This window comes from Podarcis gaigeae (assembly GCF_964106915.1).
Source record: "Podarcis gaigeae genome assembly, chromosome: Z".
Classification (NCBI taxonomy): domain Eukaryota; kingdom Metazoa; phylum Chordata; class Lepidosauria; order Squamata; family Lacertidae; genus Podarcis; species Podarcis gaigeae.
The window spans coordinates 18,642,666-18,668,184 of record NC_139691.1 but is presented as its reverse complement, the minus strand read 5'-3'; the positions used below and the strand labels follow the sequence as shown (position 1 = coordinate 18,668,184).

General features: G+C 46.4%; 1 protein-coding gene across 2 annotated transcripts in view; it reads right to left on the bottom strand.

The window, feature by feature from the left end:
- The window catches only part of NOTCH1 (notch receptor 1), a 100,685-nt gene extending 90,220 nt beyond the window's left edge, over positions 1–10,465 (bottom strand). For both annotated transcript variants that reach the window (XR_014560166.1, XM_083721976.1), the window contains exons 1-2: positions 9,947–10,465; positions 563–644 (exon numbers count right to left, since the gene is read on the bottom strand). Coding sequence is in view for 1 of the 2 variants with exons in the window: in XM_083721976.1 (XP_083578102.1) it covers positions 563–644; positions 9,947–10,025 (161 nt within the window). In the remaining variant the exon portion in view is untranslated. The remainder of the gene's footprint in view (positions 1–562; positions 645–9,946) is intronic.
- Between the last annotated feature and the right edge of the window lie 15,054 nt (positions 10,466–25,519).

Genomic DNA, 25,519 nt, shown 5'->3' with positions numbered 1-25,519 from the left:
AAAAGTTGTCTCCCTCTTAATAGGCACACCCACAATGTAATATTAGGCTATCTGACTCCTCCTGGAAGCCATATTGTAATCCTGGACTTCAAACTCAAAATGTAAAGTGTCCTATTAAAATCTGGAGCCCTTTTCTGCCTATCAGAACCAGGTTGCAGATTAGCTTCCATCAGTCCATGTATGTTTTTTAAAAAACAAAACAGGTAGGAATCTGCTTCAGCCCAAGGGCCACACTGCCTTCTGGGCAACTGCCCAAGGGCCATACTGCCAGTGGTAGGTGGGGCCAAAAGTGAGTAAGACAACCACTTTAAGTTATACCTTTGTGAGTAGGTTAAGGGTTGTTTGTTGTTGTTTTTACACACTCCTCTCCATCCAGACAAGCAGAGGGTATCCTCAGAATTCAAGGACAAGACCCTCAAATTTGGGATGCGAAGCAGGGTGTGTGTTGCCTGGGGAGAGTTCCAAGAGCCAGAAAGAGAGGCCTTGAGGGCCACATCTGGCCCCCAGGTCTGAGGATGTAAACCAGAAATCACACCTCCACTGCATATAATTTCGCACTTACCAGCAAACCCCTGTTCCATTGGGGTAGGTTTCACACCTTCCTCCATTCAAGCAGGACTCCGAAGCCTGGGAACACTGGATGCCTGCAATGAGACCGCAGAGAGTTACAGTGGTACCTCAGGTTACAGACGCTTCAGGTTACAGACTCCACTAACCCAGAAATAGCACCTCGGGTTAAGAACTTTGCTTCAGGGTAAGAACAGAAATTGCACGGCAGCAGCGGGAGGCCCCATAGCTAAAGTGGTACCTCAGGTTAAGAAAAGTTTCAGGTTAAGAACGGACCTCTGGAACGAATTAAGTTCTTAACCTGAGGTAGCACTGTATTTGGGAATTTGGTTGAAAAGACAATGTAGGACAGGGCTTAGATCATTGGACTTGAATCTTGAAACCTGGGAAACTTCAGACCACCTTCATTCTTAAGTCAGCCAACAGCCTGAGTCTGGGCCTTGCCTCAACCTCAGATCCCCATCTGTGAAATGGGGACAGGATTCATTTACCTTGTGGGGTTGTTAATGCTGAGAGGAAAGAGGTCTGATGATTATATTTCTTTGACTGTGGCAGCATTCAGGGTTTTTTTGAACCAAGCTAGAATGCTAAGTGAGTACAATGTCTTGTTTAGGGAGTAGGTCACCGCAAGCCGCCTGCCGCTTATCTCCACCCTAGTTTATTATTTGCAAGGAGTGATTATTCTGCGGTATTATGGCAGTGGACAAAGCTGTAGTCTAACTCTTGATTTTGTGAGGAACGTATTGTTATCATTTGTTTTAATATCAAATAAATGTGTTTTAAAAAAGAAAAGGAAAACATTATTTTCAAGCCTTTGGAGAGTAGTAAACACAGAATAAGCAAAAAGGAAACAAGTTCAGTATAGCAGCAATTGTTTGCAATTCAGTTTAGGAACTGAAAACAACCCAAAGATTTGTAAAGAGGGGCATTTTTCTTTGTAAAGAAAGGGAATTTTTACAGCCCTTCAGTTTTTCTAGTTCTACACGATTCACTTTCCTCCACTGTAAACATGCAACAAGTAGGAACTCAGCATCAGTCAGGCAAAAGAAAAGAAAAGAAAAGAGAAAAAAAGAGAAAAAAAGAGAAAAGAGGCCTCTTTCCACCAAAGGTCTCTTTCTGAACACTTCCTGTGCTTCAAGTTCAGCACCACCCGGGCTAAGCCACACGTGGAATGAAAGTGTGGAAAGACATTCTCGCTTGCACGTGGTCCCAAACACAGCCAAAGACACCTCTGCCACCTTGAAGCAGGCTAGAGATCCAGGTTTGAATGTGTTAATTGCAAGTCAGTGTTAAAGTGCAGTTAAAATAAAATATGCAGTTAAAACAAATGATGCAATGAAGCCCATGCTTCTTATCTGTGCATAATTTAGCTTGGAACCAAAGTCCCAGTTCCCCAAGAAGCTAAAAGAGGATGGAGGGGCAAGCAAAGATAGTGGGAAGAGGAGGGAGCCTGGCAGGGACAGGAATCTGTGCAGAACGGCAAGTTCCAGCTCTAACCCCACAATTTCGAGCCACATCAGATCTCCTTCTTGATTTCTCCCTGCAGAGTTCCAGACTTTCCTCCATAACCATGAGGACTAGGGTGGGTTTTTTGTTTTAATGTTTTGAAAAGGAAGAAAAATCAGGATGCCAAATTCTATGCTTAACTCAATTCAGGGAAAACGTGCACAGCCCTACAGATAAGATCCACAAACTGGAACGTGTTGTGGTTTGCCAGCAGTAACGCATTGCAACAAGGCGCATCCTGGCTGAGCATAATTCTGGTTAGCCAACAGAGAGACCTCAGGGCCAGTTTTGTGGAAAAGCAAATGCTGCAAGTCTGATTCTCAAACCAAATCCAAAGAACAACCATATTGTGTTCTTGGCTGTTGGATGAGCCACATTTTTTTAATGGGCAAGAGGGTGGGTGGGGAGCTATCAGTCCCAAAATCTGCCCTACTTCCCTGCAAATAGGAAGTTCATGTCTGACCAGCAATGGTTTCAAAGCACATAAGCGTGGGCTTTGTTTTAATAGAAAAAGGTTCACGCCACCCTGCTGGAGCCCCATAATGATGTCAGCGGTGGTTACTCAGAAGATCAAGCTCAGCATCAGACCCTCAAATGTCAGACCCTCCAACTGCTACTGTTCAGTCTTAAACCAAACGCTCTTTGCGAAAAGGAAAAGAGCAAGAAAGCCCTTCTCCAATGGGGTTCTAAGGCGGCAAATGAGACAAGGCTGAACTAGTGGCTAAGGTGCAAGAGAAGCCAGCCAGCATTGTTCAGTAAGCCAAGGACAGGGAGTTTTATTTCAGCTCCCAAGGGCCACAACCTTCTGGGGGGCCACATATCAGAGGAGGGCATGGCTAGGGGAAAAAGTGGGAAGAACAAATGGATGCAGCTGTTACATGTGAACAGTATGCTCTGCTCTAGCCATGCAAAAGTCAGAAGTTTGTACACACACCTCTCTCTCCATCCACACAAGCAGACAGCACCATCGTGGTTTAAGGACACCAGAGCTAGCCAGGTAAGAGCACTTAAGGAGAGGGCAGTGCAGGGCTATTTAATGCAGCCTGGTGAATGTGGGTGGTCCAGAAGAGAGAGTCCTGAGGGCCACACCTAGTCCTTAGGCTCCACACCTATGTGGTAGCTCACTGAAGCAAAGAGCTGCCTACTTAACTTCTGCTGTTGTATAACAATGGCAACAGTAGTGGAATTTAAATGCTCATTCATTGGATTGCCTAGAAGGCACGGAAGTACTTGCTCATCAGAAAAGAATTGTTGATTTCTTCTCTTTAGGTCCCTGATGGGTCACATGAGACACTGCTATGGGCAGGGCTGCTACTGCAGACTTACCTGCATGGCTGAATCTTGGGATCCTGGGTTCAAGGCTACACTTAGCCAGGAGAACCTCAGACAAGCAAACCAGAACCAAGCACAACCCTATTACTGCTCTGCTCTTTATAGGCTGCCACTTATACCTTAAGTTAAGGTTGCTTTTGAGACAAAAGATGAAGGAAGTCTAGATTGTGAACCAGCTGTTTGGCCTACTGAGGTAAAGACTGTTTTGTTTTATTGTTGTTTATTACTGATTGCATGTAAAGCCACTCTGAGTCTTTTTGGCTGCGAGTGCTCTAAAACCAGAAAACAAGGACTCTCACTAAATAAATAAACAAAATACCCCTGGCTTATGGCTTAGCTTTCAACAAGGTGAGTTCAGCTCAGCACCTCTCTGTAAAATAAAAATGGGTATGATGCTTCCATCACATTCACTGTGAGGTGAGCATAAGCAAGAAACTGAAACATTGGTCTCTGTCCCAAAGAGGCTGGGGCAGTGACTATTCCCCCAAATTAGCAAAGTATTGGTATTTCACTTAAGTTTTTAAGCTACTGCTTCAAAAACATTCAGGCGGGAGATCATCCTTGCAGCCGGGGCACGGCTGCATTCTAGAAAACCCACTACCCTGGACAGAGGAAGCAAAAAACCTGTCTTTCATTTACAGCTATAGGAGTTCAGGCTCTTTTCTTTCCAGAGGGCAGACACAGACACACACCCCGCCACCATCCTGCTCACAGAACACACACAAACACACACTCTCTCTTACAAAGCTATTTTTGAATTGTCTGGCTGCTCAGATATTCATGAATATATATTTTTTTAAGCGCAGTGTGTCTGCAAAAAGAGCCCAACAGAGACCAGGATAAGAGAGAGTTCTAAAGCAGGCGGGTCCGAGTTCGTGGGAAAAAGCAACAGCTGCAGAGCAGAGCTCTGGGCCTTCCCCAAACAAAGCGGGAAGGGAGGGGGTGAAATCAGAGCTGCCCATTGTCAAAAGCCAAGGATACCTCTTGTATTTACTACAAGCTGATGGGGTTGGCTCAGTCCCCTTGATACCCAACACCTACATGCTCCTGACTGAGTCGGGAGAGAGCACTCTTCAGGACCCATGCACACACAGGCATACCACACACACACAACACAAACACACAGCAACCTCAACCAGGCACTCTAGTTACTGATAGCTCAGAAGGAAAGTGGAGGATGGGCCTGTGTGTAGCTGGAACTGCCGCTGGGGGGAGAAAACACAGAGCGAAACTAGACACTGACCCCAAAAGGTATGCAAAAAAAAAAGAGAGCTGTTCCTCTTCCATTTCCCAGAAGGCAAGAGGTGAAATTATTATTTGGCATGATGATTAAGGTGACTTGCAGACTTCTGCTGTGCACAGGAACACCAGAAAAGGGTGGCCTCAGGCAGCCCAGATCCTTAGAAGGCCCTTCCAAAGGGGCGGTTCACATGTGCGCATACAACCACTTGATGGCTTGCACCAAATGTGTGAATACCTAAAGAGGACCCTCCAGAAGTGGCCTGTACATAGCTGCCAACTTTTCTTGTGAGGAATCCTATTCAGAATAAGGGAATTTCCCTTAAAAAAAAGAAAAAGTTGACAACTATGGGCCTGTAATGAGCATGAGAAGAGGCTACCGGGCCGGGCCAGGCCGGGCCAGAGGCCCACCTAGGTATCTACTGAAAGTCCACAAGGCGGACCTCAGCGCAGCAGCAGCCGCCCTCTTCTGAGGTTCCCAGGAATGCTGGTTTTCAGAAGCATACTGCCTCCAACAATGAAGGCAGTGGTACCCTTATCCTCCTGCATAGAATCACAGGAGCGATCCCAAGGGTCATCTAGTCCAACCCCCTGCAATGCATCCATGACAGATGGCAATCCAACCTGAATTTTGTCTCATCGCCTTTATATAAAGCCATCCGAGCTGGTCACCACCAGTACATCTTGTGGCAGCACATTCCATAGTCCCAATATAGCACAAACAAGTTTTAGGGGGAAAGAAACCCAACAGCCCAGTGAGCACTGAGTGTGCTGAGTAGGCATGGGGCGCAGCCCAACTCTTGGAGGGTGGAGTATCCTGACTGGAATCCAAAAAATAAGGACCCTACGCTGCAACATTTTGTTACAGCTCCTAATTGCTTGTCACAACTGAACCCCAAACTCCACTCAAGGAACTCAGCTGGAAGAGCATCCAGTTTAACCTATGAACAACCAACATGGTGCCCTCCCCCTCCAGACTGTAGACTCACTTGGTGGGCCACAGGTTGCCTATGCCTGCTTTAATCTCTGCTGTGCTCTACAACTGCCTGGGGGGCGGGAGGGGGAAGGCACCCCCAACTCCCTGTTAGAACTTTGCCCCTCAGCTCTAGTAATGGAGACTCCTGCCTCCTAGTTTCTTCCTTCCACCACCCAAGATATTCTTGGGAATCCCACAGAAAAACCTATTATTGTCTCAATGCTCCTGGTGGTGAAGCTTAAAAAGCTGATTGGTTGAGCAGGAACAAAGGTCCTGACTTTTTCAGTTGCTAAGGAAGCTAAAACAGTCCAGCTTCTATGAGAGACTGGGAGGTTATCAGTTTGACTGGGTCCAAGATTGCACATGCACATACAACCCAGACATGGGAAGGGGTCTGTTTGGCCACTGGCCTGATCAAACAAGCCCCTCTTGTTTGATCAGGATTGGCATATAATGTGATGGCCCTGCAGCAAAGTGCTAGGACTGTAGAGTGCTTCTGTTCATGGGCCAATTAATTTTATTACCAAATCAATCAGGACTCTCCATGCAAGCTGTGTATTCCGGTGTGGTGTTATGCTTAGAATCACAGAATAGGATCTGGGAGCCCAGGGTTCAAATTCCCACTCAGCCATGATGCTCACTTGACTTTGGGCCAATGGGCCAGTCAGCGCCTCTAAGCCTACCTACAGGGTTGCTGTGGGGATAAAATGGGAAGACTGAGAACCATGTACACCACCTTGAGCTCCTTGGTTTTCCTCCTTGGATATAAAGGCAATCAGTAAGATTATGATCTTACTGATACTCCATTTGGGTGCCTGAGTGTGATGGAAACATAGGTTCCCAATCCCAGCTACGTAAAATCTTCTGATTTCTCTGCTGATTTCTATGGGAAGTTTAATCACTTCCACCCCTGGGAGGGATATAAAAATAGCATTGCAGGTTGAACCAGGAAATGAGCTACCTAGCCAATGAAGTTGTTCGCTCTACCCTTTTCCATATCTATGTCTCTTCCTCCCTCCTCCTCTTCCATTCCATTCATCCCAAACAGCTGTCAGCGCCGCCCCTTAACCATCAATCAGGCTCAGGACCCACACTCACAAACTTTTCAAGAAGCTTTGTAGGAGTTCCCTTCTCTCCCTTATGATTTTTGTATTATTATTTCTGCAAATCTCAGGGTTATGGCAAGCCTCCCAGGCACCCTCTGCCCTGCCACTGAGCCCGTGTGGGCATGACATAGGGGTTAGAATGTTGGACTAGGACCTGCAAGAGACCAGGGTTCAAATCCCTCACTTGACCATAAAGATCATTGGGTGCCCTTAGGCTAGCCTGACCTACCTCGCAGGGTTGTTATGAAGGTTAAATGGGGAGGAGAGAGAACAATGTACATCACCTTGTGGGATATAAATGCATTTTTTTTAAAAAAAAAGATAGTTAATTAAACGATGACCCTGTGAGAACTGAATTAGGATCCGAATGCAAGACATTGATGACACAAAGTGGGGGTGGAGGGGGTGTCTTCCTGAAATGACACTATCTGTTGGGTATGAGGAAACCAGGAAAGACCAAGGCTGTGGGGACAAAAAGGTCTTTCTGGGTGACTAGAAATGCAAGGGTTTGGGGGGGTAGGGGATGATATTGGGCCGACAACTTTTGGAAACTATTTACAAGCTGCTCCAAAGTAAGGGGGCTGGAGTGCGGGGGTGGGGAGAGAATCACTTCACTTTCACTAACATGGGTCAATCCATGCCAACTATCACCAGAAGTTTATTCTAAAAAACATTTACTGAATTGCTTGACCATTTCAAATTATTAGCAAATTATGTCCCTGCTAGAAAGAGAGACCAAGACCTGTGACACTGATGGGAGACTTGAGTGGCTGAGCTTGGAGTCACTAGGTCAACCCCCTTCAACCTTGAGATTTTCACGTGTGGTTAGGCTATAACTCCCATCATCCTGTAAATCAGTGGTAGAGCAACTGCTTTGCATGCAGAAGATTCCTGGTTCAATCCCTGGACTTTCCAGGTAGAGCTAGGACAAGATTGCCTGATAGCTTCCTATGATTCTCATAATTGGGCTAAGCCCAGTGATGGTACTCTGCAGTCCTGGAAGTACAAAGTTGATGAATTCTGCACTAAGGGATCCAAATCAGGATCCGAGCCCTAGTCTTCTCCCAGCTCCAATCCAGGGAGAGCTATGCTTGAGATGTGTGTGTACATCTATGTGTCCAGATAGTTTAAGGATCCCACCCACCAAACCTCAGAGCAGATCTCTTTCTCCACCCCCACCCCCCACAGCCCCATTTCAAGGTGCTTGCAAAAGCAAGGATGCCTTCTTCTCCAAACCCACAGCATGTGTGACAGAGAAACCTGAAACTCAAACTTTAATTTAGTTTTTGTTTTTTGTTCAGAGGCTAAACCAACACACCTCTGCAAGTGCTCTGAATTATATACTCTCAGCACACACAGCATCAACAATCACAAACCGTTCCCTGGCAGCAAAGCGTATGAATCAAGGTGAGAAAAAACTGCCCAGCAAGCACCCCAGCATTTAGCCACTGCACACTTTGATTTGAAATTGAAACGACTTCATTCAATGAATCAGGCAGCTGGTGAGAAGTTCCATTCACCCAGCACACAGAGCCTTTTTCTCTTTGTCTCCACTACTCCAGTTAAAATTCTGTCTCCAAAACAGATTGCCCTGAGGCACTTCAGAGAAAAGTGAGAACAGCCTGCTCTGTGCAAAACTTTTTTGCCCCATCTCCAAGTCTAGCGCTCACTGTCCAGGTTCTTCATTCCACTGTCCCCCCCTTCCCACCAAGGATTCACAAGAGTTCTGCAGAACAAGAGCACAAGAAACAGCTTGTGACATCCACCCCCAGAAAGTAACACAGCAAAAAATAAAAAGGAAGAGGGAGGTGAAAGAGAGGCAAGAGTGCGAATACAGGAAATATTACGCATATCCACAAAGTAGAAACACCCCCCTCAACCGCAGAAAAAGCACCCTAACCTGTGACAGAGTCCTAAATTTCCCAATTAAATCTGAAACCACCATGCAGACAATAGTTTGGCCTTTCACAGCTTCCTACCAAACAGAAGGCAGTCTTTTCACACATTATAATGCAGCAAACCCTGGTTTGGGTTGATTGGGTGTTTGCAAAAGAAGCCCCCTCTCCAAGATGGGAGGGGGAAAACTGTGGTTGTGCTCCCAGGAGGCCCAGGAAGAGGCAGAGGACCAGATATCCAATGATTTGGGGTCATCTCCAATGCCAGCCTTGCTCAGAGCAGACTCACTGAAATGAATGCGCATGGTTATGTTTCAGTGAGTGTAGAATCAGAACGGTAGAGCTGGGAGGGATCCCCAAGGATCATCTAGTCCAACCCCCTGCAATCAAAGTCTACTCCGAGAAGAGCTTTGTTAGATACAACTCTTCTCCCTCCTCTCTCCCCGTACAAATTTTGTCAGGACTGTGTGCTGCACGGCTACGAATTTGTTCAAACACGGTGCTGGGAGAGTCCCACTCCCACTTCCTAGAAAGAGCGGGCAGCAAAAAGTTTTGTAAAGCAGCTGGAGAGGGGATTCCTCACGCACACGCGCGCGCGCGCTCCATTCTTGAAAGACTGCCGTTCCCAGTAAAGTACCAGGCTCATGCTGCATTTGCCCGGGGAAATCAACATCTCTGCAAACTTTTTCGCAAAAGCAAAAAAAGCCCCAAGCAGCCTATCCGTTCGGTTTTGTTTCACTTTTGTTGCAAACCCCAAAGCGCCCTTTGCATCAAATAAATATGTAAAGAGAGTAAGAAAAGAAAATCCTGCCCTCTTTCCTTTTAAGGTGAGCTGCAGGTCACCGACGCTGCCTGAACCGGCTGCCAGGCAGCTTGGAAAACCCGCGCGGAGGGCAGGAAGGAACCCTCAGGGTAGACTGCGCTTGCACGGGGAGGCTTCCCATCTGAGCTGATCTGAGCCGACACAACGGCCCGGCTCGTTGTTTTGTTTTAATCGCCCTAAACGTCAGCACCACCACGCCGTGGGCAAGGGAGACGCTTGCAAACACAATCCTACAGTTGAAGAGTTGGAAGGGATACCAAGGGTCATCTAGTCCAACCCCCTGCAATGCAGAGCATAGGAGGACCATACCAGGTACACATTTCAGCCCCCACCCTCCATTCCATCGCTCGCCATGAAATCCTGAAAGTGGAAAAAGCGGCCCAGGAAGCTCATCCCCCACCGGATCAGGCCCAAGACGGTCCCGCGAACCCCACCAGAGGATGTCCAGGCTGGGGAGCGCAACAGGTGGCCGAAGTGGCGTCGCGGTCTCCAGCGCACCTACCTTGAGCGAAGGCGGGCAGCAGTGCCAGCAGCAGGAGGCAGCAGCAGCCGCGGGGGCTCCGCACCCCAAGGGGCCGCATCCCGCCGCTCCCCAGCCGAGCGCGGCTCGCCGGGTTAGAAGAAGAAGAAGGTCAGCCTCCCAAAGTTGGCAGCGATGGCAGCGTCCTCTCCGCCCTGCCCACCGAGGCTCTGGCTCCGCACACGCGGCCGCCCCTTCGGTCCGCTCTCGGGCGCCGCAGCAGCCCTTCGAAAGGAAGCGCCGGGACACTTATTAACTCTCTCTCCGCTCTAGCTCCCCTTGGAGCGCGCTGCCCCCCCTCGCCCCGCCGGAGGATCTCTCCGCGCCGGGCCAGGTGCGAAGTTTCCCAGTGGGGCGCAGAGAAGGAGCCCCCGTCGCCCGATTCCCGGTCCCCCTCCTCGCCCTGGCGCGCGGCGGGCTCTCCTTCGGGACGGCCCTTCTCTCGCGCGCCGCACAGAGAAACAGGAACTTTCTCCTCCTCCTCCTCCGCAGCCGCCGCCTCCTCTTCGCTGATAAGTTTGGGGAGTATGTGTGGGAGGGAGCAAGCGAGCGCCCTGCCACAGCCTCTCGCGGGGCGGGACCAGCCGGTCGCGGGGCGGGACAGCCTCGGGGGTTGCTTAGTATATGAGGGGCGACGCTCCCCTCCCTCCCTCCCTCCCTTCAAAGGGGGCTTCAGCCTTCCTCTTGGTGGGCGAGGGAAAGGCGCTCGAGCGCATGCAAAGTTTGGCGCCTGCTCCGACCCGGCCCTGCCACCCAGAGGGAAGCTACTCCTCTCCGCTCGCTCGCTTGCCTGCCTGCCTCAGCGCCAGGGAGAGGCGGCGAGGGGACCTCTCAGGAATGGAGAGGACTTAGTTATTTATCATTTGTTTTTATTTTATTATTATTATTATTACATTTCTGGCTCTCCCTTTCTACAAGGGACTATACCCGCTCTCCATTTGACCCTCACAACTGCCCTAGAAGGTAGGCTAGGCTGAGAGTGTTACGTTACCGTTTGTTTATACTGTATGTCATTTCAACCAAAAAAAGCCCCCAAGGAGGCTCACAAGAATGAACAGACACATACAAATACCATAGTGCAAATATGAAATAATGCCAAGACAAACAACAGAAGTGATACAAATTTGAAACAACAAACGCATGACAGTTTCTGCCAAAAAAAGACAAACATCACCCACTGAGCTTTATGGATAAACCTGGGTCTCCCAAGTTCTAGTCTGACACTCATACACCACACCACACCACACCACACCACACCACACTGACTCTTCCATAAAGGTAAAGGTAAAGGTACCCCTGCCCGTACGGGCCAGTCGTGACCAACTCGGGGGTTGCACGCCCATCTTGCTTAAGAGGCCGGGGGCCAGCGCTGTCCGGAGACACTTCCGGGTCACGTGGCCAGCGTGACGAAGCTGCTCTGGCGAGCCAGCACCAGCGCAGCACACGGAAACACCGTGACTCTTCCATACATGACCTTTTATCTTCCTAACAGCCCTGCCAGGTAGATTAGGGCTAAAGACAGGGACTGGCCTAGAGTCACCCAGTGAGCTTCAGGGCTGAGCAGGGATTTGAACCTGAGTCTTCCAGGTCCTAGTCTGATACCCTAACCACTATACCACCACTTCGGCCCAATCCAAGCAGTGCTCTCCATACGGATGTCTACTATAGTAGCAGAACCTCAGCGCCCAAGGGCAGTCTACCTTTGAACACCAGATGGTGAGGGACACACACAACTGGAGAGTTGCTCTTGCACTTGGGCTTCCGATTGGGGCACCCAGTTGCCCACTGCAAGAGCAAAATAGGTTGGCCTATGATGGGGCCCCTTTGGCCTGACCCACGTGTAGCCAGGCTCTTCTTAGGCTCTACAGGTCAGTGGAAGGAGCAGCGGAGCAAACTGCCTGCTTAGCCGTTGGCACTCTGCCTGGGAAGGAAGCGTGTGGAAGCAGGGAGGAGGAAGAAGAGGAGCACGAGGGCAGTGAAGAAGGTGATTCATGGGGCAGCCCATGGGGTGGTGCCTTGCCAAGGCCCCTCTGAAACCTGGAGCTGGCCCCCAAGCACATTGGTCCAGCAAAGGAGCCTGCCCCCCAACCCTGCTACACACACAAAAGCCTTTTAAAAATGCATCTATATTTATAAAGATAACAGACATGTCACTACGCTGAAAATGCAAGTCCAGAAATGGAAACAAGCAAACAGTAATTACACAGTTTACCGAAAACACATCAGGTTATGAGTAAACTTTAATGAACAATGACTAATATCGTATTCCATTATATCAATATGTCTGACTAAACAAAAAAAGAAATAAAAAAGAAACCCAGAATACTCAACATGTTTAATGTAGTTAATAGGGGGAGGGCAATGAGTGGGTCCTCTTATCCAGGCAAGAAGGATCACCAAGGGGGAAAGAGTTTCTCATATATTACAGTATTTTATTTATTTACATTTATATACCTCATCCAAGGAGCTCAAGGTAGCGTTCATGGTTCTTCTCCCCCTCCTCACTTAATCTCGACAATAACCCTGTGAGGTAAGGGAAGCTGAGAGGCAGCGACTGTTCTCCCAGGTCCCCCATTGAGCTTCATGGCTGAGTGGGGATTCGAATCCTGGTCTCTCTTAAACTGCAGTCTGACACACAAATCACTACACCACACTGGCTTAAGAGAGGTCCCAAAGCTGAGCAAAGAGAAAGGAAGTAAGGGATATATTGGAGAACATTGGTATCATAAAGAAACAGTTGTTGGCCTATCAAAATGCAGGATGGGCTTATGGTGTTAGGTACAGGGCAATAGCTCAGTTCAGTGGCAGAACATCTGCTTTGCATGCAGAAGGTCTCAAGTTCAATCCCCAAATCGCAAGCAGCGCTGCGAATGTGTCCAGTCTAAAACTGGGGTTACAAGTTGACACCCAAAAACCCAAATTTGTCTCTAAACTGATGCCAAAGTTTTGTGCTGTTTTGAGTACGGTAATTGATACTCAACCAAGGGCCATAGGTATCCCACACAACCCAGCATTGACAGGTTCACTCTAAACTGGGGCCAAATTTTTACAATACTGTAGTTTCAAATCCTTCTGCACTTTTAACCTCACTCCCAAAATGAGGAATTGATACTAAAAGCTGGGTTCCTAGTTAATGTCACTGTAGTTAACTGCACTCAAAATCCCACTTCAAAATCATCATTGCCTTACAAAGGTAAAGGGACCCCTGACCATTAGGTCCAGTCGCAGACGACTCTGGGGTTGCGGCACTCATCTTGCATTATTGGCCGAGGAAGCTGGCGTACAGCTTTTGGGTCATGGGGCCAGCATGACTAAGCCGCTTCCGGCAAACCAGAGCAGTGCACGGAAACGTCATTTACCTTCCCGCCGGAGCGGTACCTATTTATCTACTTGCTTTGACATGCTTTCGAACTGCTAGGTTAGCAGGAGCAGGGACCGAGCAATGGGAGCTCACCCCGTCGCGGGGATTCGAACCACTGACCTTCTGATCAGCAAGTCCTAGGCTCTGTGGTTTAACATACAGCGCCACCCGCTTCCTCCATTGTTTTACTTACTTCACCCCAATGTCAAAGTTATGCTCCTCTGTTCTTGAGGTTTCTTACTTTAAGATATGTAACTGAATGGAGAAGAAGTTGAGCAAATATAAAAACATGCACACATGGGTTGAATAACAAGGAGTATACACATATATCCTTATACACAAATACACTGGGAAATTATTAACAAAGACATTTTCAGCAGTTAAAGTTGGCATCACCAGGCCCAGCAAGAATTCCAGAAGCATAATGCATGAGAAGTTAAAGAAAGCAGAATAGGCAGGGAAATGTGTAAGATTTATTACGCAGTTTTGGGGGGGGCAGCACAAAATGTGGGGTTTGCAACACAAAACAGCACAAAATCATTGCAAAGGTTTGGCACCAGTTTGGAGTGAATGGGACAATGCTGGGTTTTGGAAGAATACCTATGGCCCCCAGTCTGAGTATCATTTACTCAGTTTGGGGTGGCAGCACAAAATGCAGGGTTCATGGCACAAAACAAGCACAAAACTTTGGCATTAGTTTGGAGAGGATCCAAAATTTTGGGTGAAGCTGCTGAGCTGGGTGACATAATGGTTTGACTCACTGGGGCTAATGCAGAAGGTCCCCGATTCAAGCCCCAGTGGCATCTTCCGGGTAGGGGTGGGAATGTCCCCTACCCTGGAGAGCTGCTGCTAGTTGGTGTAGACACCACTGAGGTAGTTGGTACAAGGGATGGGCTAGGACTAGGTATAAGGAAGCTTCCTGTAGTTCCAAAATTGCTGGAGTACCACTGTCCCACAGCAGTTGTTCTTAAAGCTGGAGACATGTTTCTAGAGGAATGTTCCGAAGGACAGCAGTTGTTGTGGCCTGTGAACTGGTCTCCCATCCCCCTTCATCACATTAGCAAAATATTTCTGCTGGATATAGTGGGGCATTCTTTTATTTCCAAGGGAAAGGCAGAGGGGACATCATGCCCCCCCCCCGCTTTGTCCTTCTTCCTTCTCTCTGCTGAAGACTCTTTTAAGCCCTTCTTCTTCTTGGTAGCAATTCCAAGGAGGAGGGAAGCTAATCTTGGCATGTGGGCAGTTGAAAATCATGGTTGCAGCCAGGAACAGGCACCTTATTTCTTGCCCCCCCCCAACAGCAATACCCGTTAGGCATGCAGCACCAGCAACAGCTGAGTAGAGACAGCGATTCTCATTTGAGGCCCACAAAGGCCTCCCCGTCCCAAGGAAAAGAGTGGCTGCTTCCGATACATTTCCTGCTTTCAAAAGTTATTTCTAAGGGTGAGTGTGAAATGATTTTGGTGGTAGGAACTTGGGGGAGAGATTTCAGATAGAGCAGTTGAGTGGGATCCCGTCTGGAAAGAAGAGAGTGGCTTTTTAAACTGTTGGCTGTGTTCAGCTCAAGAAGCGGCAGGTCTCTGGTGCTCTGAGGAGATAGCAAACAGTTGATGGAGAAATAGTGGAACCATCCACTCCTGTTTCATTTTGCTCCTTTCCCTCTGGAATTACGTTCGACCTAGGAAAAGTAGAGCAAATGATTTAAGGATGGAACTGGGGTATATGATAAGTGAGGTTACGGATTAGAGAACACTGAGCTACTTCAGGTGAGAGTCAGGGACCTTAATGCTCCACAGCTTAAAGTATTCAGTGGCTCCATTGAGCCTTTGGCAGCAGATGGGGTACTCCCTTTCTCAGTTTGGAGGAAAGGCAAGCAAGAAGGGGCATGACAAGAAGTTCACAAAATGATGCCTGGTATGGAGAAAGTGGATAGAGAAAGGTTTTTCCTCCCTCTCATGACACTAGAACTGGTGGGCATCAAATAAAGTTGAATGTTGGAAGACTCCGGGCAGATAAAAGGAAGGACTTCATGCAGCACAGAGTTAGACTTCATGCAGCACTCTCTTTCACAGAAGGCAGTAATGGCCATCGATTTGGATGGCTTTAAAAGAGGATTAAAGAAATTCATGGAGGAGGAGGGTCTCAATGGCTACTAGCCTCTATGGCTATTTTTGGCTCCACGGTTGGAGGCAGAAATGCTTTGAATACCAGTTGCTAGGAATCAGGTCCTTCTTGTGGGCTTCCAATTGGAGCACCTGGCTGGGCACTATGGGGAAAGGATGTTGTATTTGATGGGCCATTGTATCCCAGAAACAAGCTCCAATGCAAGTAATTATTGGAGCAGGATTAGGGTTAGCCTCCTAAAGCTTTAAATCAGTGCAGCGGGGGGTGGGGTGGGGGGGCCTTACATCCTATCATTGTTTCACCACATTAGATATACAGTGGTACCTCGAGTTAAGAACTTAATTCATTCTGGAGGTCTGTTCTTAACCTGAAGCACCACTTTAGCTAATGGGGCCTCCCACTGCCGCCGCACGATTTCTGTTCTCATCCTGAAGCAAAGTTCTTATTTCTGGGTTAGCGGAGTCTGTAACCTGAAGCGTATGTAACCCGAGGTACCACTGTACAGTATTTAATGGCACTTACAGGCACTCCTGACCGTGCACTATTAAGCATCCTTGGCCTCTGTATTTTTAATACAGTATCTCTTTCAGGATTATGCCTGGTCTGTTTTCCCAACCAGGATAACTTTTTAAAAGATGGCTCATACAGAGCTAAAGGTGTACCCATGCAGAAACCTGTGATCCAAAGATATTTCACACTGGTCTGGCGGAATGTGGGTGCTTGTTTGAGGGTTGCAAATAGCTTCTGCTGGGTTTCTTGGAAAGGGTTTTGGGAGAAAATCAGAAACAATCTTGCTTTCCTTATGTGAGACACAACCAGTTAGTTTCAAGTTATCCGCTGGGTAATTAAGCAAAAGGCATATTTTTTAAATCATGGGACTTGGGACATAGAGACTTCTTTCTTCTTTTGTAACAAACGCTAACTTTTTCCCTGTTGCTTTTTTAAATGATGCATTAGAGAGAAATGTTTTCACAAAATAAAATATCTTAAATGATAACTGGGTGCCAGATCATTATTTTTTAAAAAGAGCAATTTGAGTCCATGTTTTCAGTTAAAATAGCAGGACTTTAGGCATTTAAAAATAAATGATTGTTAAGTCTGTCTTAATGGAAACCTTGGCAAATCTCCACAGGATTCGTTGTTCTTCTGAACTTTTTTCCTGCCCAGACATATTTAAACATGTATTAAGTTCGGAGGGTTTGGGGTTGTTGGGGTTTAGGTTTTTTCCCCTTTCTTTATTCCCCCCCCCCCTGAAAGTTAAAATAAAATGGATAAGAAAAACCCTCCGTAAGATTATTTTAATTCTTTTTCACTCCTGCAAGCTAGGAAATTATGTTCATGGAGGAAATATAAACAGGTAACACACATCTGTAAATTATTTTCATGTCCCCAGGGGCTGAAAAAAAACCTTCTAAGTGAAACCAGCATGCTTATATATTTTGCCCTGACAGCTCAGGGAACAAAAAAATTGCCAAAATGTGGAGGCTGAGGAGAGTCCCAGCGTGGGAAAGTTGATTTAGTGAGAAATTTGCCCTAGGCTATTTAAATAAAATCAGCCACTTTTTTTCTGACAAATGCATGCTCCACACGAATCCTACAGCTACTCAATTGCCCAGACAGTTGGGTGGGTGCACCATCCACGTCCCTTTCATCTCTCTTACATAATCACACAATCAATATCTTGGCTTTTAAACAGATGGGGCACTGGACCCCCAAAAGCCTGCTATCAGATTTGATATTACTTGCTTTTTCTAGCCAAATTTGTCAAAATGATAAAGGGGGCAGAGCAATTCCCCTAGGAGGAAAGTTTGCAGTGTCTGGGCCTTTTTTAGTTTAGAAAAAAAAGTCAAGTAAGAGGTGACATGATAGATGTTTATAAAATGATGCATGACATAGAGAAAGTGGACAGAGAATAGTTTTTCTCCGTCTCTCATAATACTATAGTACAAGGATGTTCACTGAAGCTGGATGTTGGAAAATTCAGGACAGAAAATAAAAGACTTATTCATCTGGTGCACAGTTTTCTCCTACAGCAGTCAGAAAAAGCTGCACAAGCCGTAAAACATGGCTTAGTTGCAGTGGTGAAAGTTCTTAAATTATTGGTATAGGAACTCAAAAGAGTGGCTTATGAGAGCCATGCGGCTAAGCTGGAGGAAGCTTATATGAGGCTAGTTATCCCATGAATGAAACACTTTATCCAGCTTCGCTTCATTGGAACTCTGGTCATGCTTGCTTGGCTGGATGGAACATAGAGAGGGGCATATGTAGAGATCAGCCTATGGAACAAAGTTATACATTTGCATCCATTGCTCTGTCCACTTTTGCCTGAAGCCCCACTCACTGTGTAGTCCTCAGAAGATCACCCAGAAGGGAATGTGCCCCCCCCCAGGCTGAAAAATGGTCCCCCATCCCTAACATATATGAAGCTATTTTATTCTAAGTCAGACCCTTGGGTCAATCTAACTCAGTATTGTCTGCACTGACTGGCAGCAGCTGTCCAAAGGTTTAGATAGGGGCCTGCCTCTCCCAGCCCTGCCTGAGGATGTTATTGGGGATTGACTCCAGGACCTCTTGTATGCAAAGCAGGTGTCCTACTACAGAACTACAGCCCTTTCACCTAAATACAGAATATGATTCTAGTCATAGTTGTGGAGAAAGGGCTGAATTAAATAGGAAAGTTGAGAGCTGCCTTATACTGAGTTAGATATTTGGTCCATCGAGCTCACTATTGCCAATATTGACTGGCAGATGCTCGCCAGAGTTTCAGGCAGGGAGTTTCTCCCAGCCCTACCTGAGGCCTTCTGCATGCAAAGCAGCTGCTCTATCACTGAGCAGCAGTCCTTCCCCATATGTTCAGATAGGTTTAGGCCCAGGTGCCAGTATTTCTGAGGAATGAAACACACATTAGCTATCAGCCTGTTTCATTTGGAAATAAGTGAAGTGCTAATGAGGCTTTAAAGTTTGTTTCTGGCCTCTTAGCCCTGAGGAAGTTAGATAGATAACCAAGTAGATAACCAAGTAGAGGTAGATAACCAAGTAGAGGCTAGATACTACTTTCCTTTTCTTTGATAGGGCCCCTGCTTCATGCCATCAGTTTAAAATGGTAACTTTTTAAAAAAAGAGTTGCATTTCTAATTAAAAGCCAAAGGCTGCAGTTCAGCTGTCTGAATATATCTTGTTAAAGCACCCATTGTGTTTTACAATTTGAACTGATGAAGTCAAAAGTAAGCTTCACCAAGTTGAATGGTGGATCCCTGCAGGAAGCTATTTATAAGATGACAATCACTCTGATCCTAAGAAAGGGAGCGTTTGTGCTATAGGGTCTCCTGTTTTCCAGGCAGATGTTAAGTCTTAACTCGGGGGAGTGGGGAGTGGTGGTGTATGAGCTGCCAGGACGCTGAGAAACACCAGTCTAGGTGGCTCCTAGTTGTGGTGGAGCCCAAAGGTGTCATTATTAATATATGAAGCCCTTAACAACTTGGAACCAGTTTACCTGTGAGATCACCTTGCCCCATATACTCAACTGCTTCAGTCCGTAGAACTGGTGCTATTACAGGTGCTACATAACACCCACTCTGCATCTGTAAGAACTTGATATTTTAGTGTGGCAGAACCTACACTCTGGAACTCCCTGCCTATTGACATCAAACAGGCATCTTCGCTGCCCTCTTTCAGCATCTGATAACATTTTTGTTTAGACATGGAATGTTGGTGTGTGTTTCAATCTGTATTTCGTTTATTGATGATTTTGCCTTTGGCATGTTTTAAAGAGTTGTTTTTGCTGATGATTTTATTGTTTTATTCTCTTTGTAAACTGTTTTGAGGTATTTCTTTAAAAAAAAAGAAAAAGAAAAGAAAAGAAAAAGCCCAGTATAAATTATATGAAATAAAAACTTCAATGAATGTAGTTGTGCATGGGGAGGCAAGGGAATTTCTTTCCTGGATGACATTTGCTTTTTAGCCCAAGATACATAAATGCTTCCATTGGCAGGGATGGAACTTCAGGGTTTGTGTGAGAAAGGCGGGATTGGACAGATTTTAAAAAATGCAGCAACGGAAATGCATTGATGGCACCAACAGCAGCAAGTGTGCCAAAGAGAAATTGTAAGCTGGATTCCTCATCCTACGTGTCTGGGCAAGAGGCCTCAACTGCCACTTTATTCTAAAGAATAAAGGACGATGAACTCATTCCTAGAAGGAAGTTAATGCAACTGGATTTTTTTTTTTTGTCTGTGAAAGTCCGTGCCATTCAAAGCACCTTATAGTCCTGATGGTCCCTATGGTAGATTCCTTAGTGCCTTCAAAGTACAGTTTTTAAAATAAATAAAATTGTTTATTTTAAAATAAATAAAATTAAAAAGAATATCAGAATAGCCTGACTGAAAAAATAAGCTCCACCTAAACCAATAAAAATAATAATTTTATTATCTATACCCTGCCCATCTGGCTGGGTTTCCCCAGCCACTCTGGGCGGCTCACAGCATATCTAAAAATATAAAACACCAAGCGTCAAAAACCTCCTGATAGAGGGCTGCCTTCTGATGTCTTCTAAAAGCAATTCTTTATCTCCTTGACATCTTAAGGGAGGGCATTACACAGGGAGGGCATCACTATTGAGAAGGCCCTCTGCCTGGTTCCCTGTAACTTCACTTCTCGCAGTGAGGGAACCAGCAGAAGACCCTCAGAGGAGGACCTCAGTGTCCAAGCTGAGGTGGAGATGCTTCTTCAGGTATACTGGGCTGAGGCCATTTAGGGCTTTAAAGGTCAGCACCAACGCTTTGAATTGTGCTCAGAAATGTCCTGGGAGCCAGTGAAGATCTTTTAGGACCGGTGTTATATGGTCTCGGCAGCCACTCCCAGTCACGAGTCTAGCTGCTCCATTCTGGATTAATTGTAGTTTCTGAGTCACTTTCAAAGATAGCCCCACGTGGAGCACATTGCAGTCGTCCAAGAGCAAGTTAACCGGGGCATGCACCACTCTGATGAGACAGCCTGTGGGCAGGTAGGGTCTAAGCCTGCGTACCAGATGGAGCTGGTAGACAGCTGCCCTGGACGCAGAATTGACCTTCACCTCCATGGACAGCTGTGAGTCCAAAATGACTCCCAGGCTGCGCACCTGGCTGACATTCTCTTGGCATCGAAGGCTGTGCCCAGATGCACTGGGTGATCACAAAACAGGGTATATAAACAAAAAGAGAAAAGTAAAGCTATACAGTTCTTGTATGTGGAGGTTCCTTTTAAAAAAGAATGTGAATGTCCATGCCATTCAAAGCAGCTGTAGCCCTGATGGTCTCTGTGGTAGATTTCTCTGTGCTATTAAAGTACAGTGTTGTTTTCTTTTTTAATTTTTTTTTAAAGGTTGTAAGAATAGGATGGCTGAAGGAAGCTCCATCTAGACCAACATTCTCTTGAAAAATGAGGCTGTGTGTGGATGATCACAAAACAGGGTGTGTGGCAAAGAGAGAAAAAGCCTGGGGCTTAACTGCTCTTGGATAAGTAGGTTCCATTTTTATGCCATTTTATGCCATTGCTCTTATTCTCCAGTAATTGGTCTTATTTACTTCTCAGCTGGAGGATTTCCCCAGGAACTGGGACACACAATAGATTACGCCTAGGACAACACAATAGTGGCAACCCAGCAAATAATGAATTGTGTGTAGTAGCAGAGCTCTTTCCTTGGGACGCAAGAAGTCCTGGCAGACGAACTCCACAAATACAAGGGGGAAATCCTGGTGACAACAGTGGGAAGCCACACCTTTCATCTCAACCTGCTTGTGGGCTCTGCAGAAGCCTCTGGCTGGCCTCTGTTGGAAACAGAAGAGTAGGCTTTTGCCGTGTTCTTGCAACAGCCATGTTTGCACATCCTAGTAAGCCACAAGCCATATTTATGCGAACAAGCAGTGTGGTCCATCTAGCTCAGTACTGTCTACACTACCCGGCAGCTGCACCTCTCCAGTATTCCAGTCAAGGCATCTCCACATCCACTCAGCTGGAGATGTCATTGGGGATTCAACTTGGGGCCCTATGCATGCAAAGCAGGTGCTCTACCCACTAAGCCACAGCACCTCTCACAACACAGGTTTATTATTCTTATTACACATAGATTAGAGTTCCTTGCTTGGTTCTGTGCAATAAAAATAATCAGGGGTTTGAAATGCAGGTTTTTCATACATGGGTGTGGGTGTGTATGTGTGCATGCGCGCACACATACACGCACACGCGCGCACACACACATATACAGAGCCCTAAGGTTTCCATGGGTCCAGCCAGAGTCTGCAGGGTGTCTGTCTATGTGGCACCCATGGCTGGGTCCTTGCTTTAGGAAGAGGCTTTCTCACTAGGCTATAGAATCAGAATTGTAGGGTTGGGATGTACCTTCAAGGGTTATCTAGTCCAACCCCCTGCATTGCAGGGTTCACAATAGTCCCTGGCAAATTGCCATCCAACCTCTGCTTAAAAACCTCCAAAGAAGGAGAGTCCACTGCCTTCCAAGGGAGTCTGTTTCACTGTTAAACAGCTCTTACCATCAGAAAGTTCTCCCTAATATTTAGTCTGAAACTTCTTTCTTGCAACTTGAATCTGTTGGTTAGAGTTCTGCCCTTTGGAGCAGCAGGAAGCAAGCTTGCAAGCTTGGGACAGCCTTTCAGATGCTTGAAGTGGCTGTCAGTTCACCTCTCCCTCTCATCTTCTCCAGGTGCAACACACCTGACCCAACCATATGGATGAAGCCCTGTCTGAGGTCGGTCCCCTCCTCCTCCTGCTTTCTCCCTCAAAGCACAGGGGGCGGGGGCTATCATCCTTTTATGATCATTGCTGAAGTTACCCCCTCCCCTGTGTGAAAGGACTGGTTTGAGGAGTGGGCTTCCCAGCCCTCCCTGACCCTGAGTGTCTCTAAGTGAAAATGCTGCCTGGATGAGGGCCAAGCATAACAGCCAAACCCTTCTCCTACCTCCCTTCCCAGGCAGACCAAGATGATCAAATTAGCGGGATTGGGATCTAACTCATGAAGCTGAAGGTCCGAGAAAAATTGAAAAGGGGACATTCAAATGATCAAGGGGGGTGGTGTGCCTCTCCTATGAGGAAAGGGTGCAGCATTTGGGACTTAGTTTAGAGAAAAAGTAAGTTGTTGCATGATAAAAGTTTGTAGAATTATGCATGGGACATGGAAAGCAGACAGAGAAAAGTTCATAACACCAGTACTTGTGGACATCCAATGAAGCTGAATATTGGAAGATTCAGAACAGATAAAAAGAATGATGTCTTCATGCAGCACAGTTAAATGTTGGAACTCCTCCCACAGGAGGCAGCGATGACCGCCATCTTGAATAGCTTTAGAAGATGACTGGAATAATTCATGGAGGAGAGGGCTATCATTGGCTACCGGCACAGCTTGCTTTTTCCTGATTCGGAGGGTAGGTCTAGAACCGATTGCTTCAAGTTATAAGAAAGGAGAGTCTGACTAAATATCAGGAAAGCTTTCTGACACTAAGAGCTGTTTGACAGTGAAACAGACTCCTTTAGAGTTTCCCCTTCATTTTAAGTTTTATGCAGAGATCAGATGGCCATAGATTCTGTAGCTGGGATTCCTGAGTTGCAGAGGACTGGACTAGCTGACTCTCTGGGTCCCTTCCAACTCTATAGTGCTATGATTCTATGAATAGCTGTGCTCTTCCCTCACAGTTGGAGGCAATAATGCTTCTGAATCACACTTGCTAGTAACCACAGGTCCCGTCTTCCTCACCTTTTCTCTAAATTTAAAAGCCCCAAATGCTGCAGCCAAATGCTGGAACGAGGAGTCGTTCCATCTCCTTGATAATTTTGGTTGCCCTTTTCTGAAGCTTTTCCAACTCTGCAATATCCTTTTTCAGGCAAGGTGACCAGAACGGTACACAGTGTTCCAAATGAGGTTGCACCATGGATTGGTATGATAGCATGAAGATACTGGTACAATGCCATACTGGGACTCAGGCAGATGAATTTGGGGAGAGCCTGGCATCACTCCTGAGCAAGTTCAGTCATGACCTGGTTTGGCCATTGGGCCACTGATCTGTCCTTTCCTACCTTAGAGCTGGCCTTGGGGAACATCCCATCCGTGTCCTACAACTGTACTCTCTTTCTCTCCACCTTGCTCCATTTAAATTTGCAATAATGCACCTACATTAAAGCATGCTGGCGAAGACAATGAGAAACTCTCATAGATGCTGGTTTCCACTAGGAAGGGAGACAAAAGTTGTACCTCACCTTGCAAAATAGCAACTAAATGAGTAGTGCATACATTCAAAGAGCAACCTGCCTATAAATGCCCTTTGCCCAATTCTCATAGGACTGGGCAGATTCATGGAGGATATGACTATCAATGGCTACAGTAAATGCCTTAAATATCAGTTGCTGGGAACTGCAAGTGGGGAGAGAGTGATGTCATGTTCGGGTCCCGCTTGTGGACTTCCCTTTGGGGCAGCCGGTTGTCTACTGCGAGGACGAAGTGGGCTTTGGCCTGACCCAGCAACACTGTTCTGATATTCTTATGGAACCTGGCACCCATTACAGGAATCCCTCAAGCAGGACCTGACTGCAATAAGAGCTTCCCAGCTACTGATATTATTCAGAGGCATCCTGCACGCCTTGCTCTGGTGTGCGCCTTTTTGTACACATTACTGGGCTAGAGAACTGTATTGCAAAATGTGGAGAAGTCCAAATGTCAAAGGATAGTTGGTGTGCTGTTTTCGAGATTGCAAATTGTGCAAGTTCATGCTTAAAGGCAGGCTTGACTCTCCCTATGCCCCCCGCCACCTGAGTAGGGGCTCAGGCAAATGTGTTTGATCCGCAGCAGGGATCTGGTGTGCAGTACGAAAACAATCACTGCTATCAGGAGGCAGGAAACACAGTTGAAAAAGGAAGAAAAATGGCATCAAAGTCCATTTGTTAGGGGAGAAAATAAACAGGAAAGGGGCAGATAAACTATTGTCCAAGAGAAAATAAGAGGCGGCAACAGCAGCAGCAGGAGGAGAGGCAGCTCCTGAGGGACCTCAGGTCACCCAAATTGAAAGCTTTCCTCCAAACCCAGAAGAGTTTGCACAGCCCAGAACAATTATTTATTTATTTATTATATTTATTTATTGCATTTATATCCAACCTTTTTTGCTCCTAGGAGCTCAAGGTGGTGTTAGCACATCTTGCACCTTGGGTGAATTAGACTGGAATAATCACTTACAGTTTCTAGAGTTCTAAGGCCTTGTTTATGCAGGAACTATTTACAGGATGAGTAGAGATGAAAAGAAAGAAGACATCTTGTCTGGAGACAAGAACAAGGAGGATGGCTCAGCTTTTAGGGGTGGAGTTAGACAGAGAGGCTAGATTGCTCCACAAGCAGTGCCCTCATGTAGTTTAAAGTAGTACAGTACATGCATTTACTACAAACTCAACCTTTGAACCCCAACAACGACCCTGTGAAGTAGGTCAGGTTGAGAGGCAGTGGGTGGCCCAAGGGCACCCAGTGAGCTTCATAGCCAAGTGGGGATTTGAGCTTCCAGGTCTTTGTCCAACACTAGCTGCTATACAACAAGAGTGCTTCCAGAGGAGTGCATCTTATTGTGGCAGCCTGAACGCAATGCAGCTGGCTTACCACACTTTGAAGGACATGATTTAATAAGCGCTGCTAGTTAAAGAAAGGACCCCATAAGTCCATTTAGCCTGGGGTCTAAAATTATCCAAGGGTATTGCTATTGAAAGCTACTTTGCACCAGGCAAAGTTCTTCACTTATCTAGTCCAATGCACAGGGATGCTTAATCAAGCCCATTTGTTTATCTGGCTCAGTATTGCCTACACTGGCAGAGGCTTTCCAGGGTTTCAGGCAGGGGACATTTCTGGTCCCACCAGGAGATGTCTTGGAATCATCATCATCATCATCATCATTTTCATTTTCATTTTCATTTCTATATAGCTTTATATTTTAAAGGGGGGAAAAAATCAAAGTGGTTTACAACAGATTAAAACATCAAATAAAATAATCCATAATAAAATATTGCTGAAGAAAGTCAAGTATAAAGTATACATTCAAAGCAACATAATT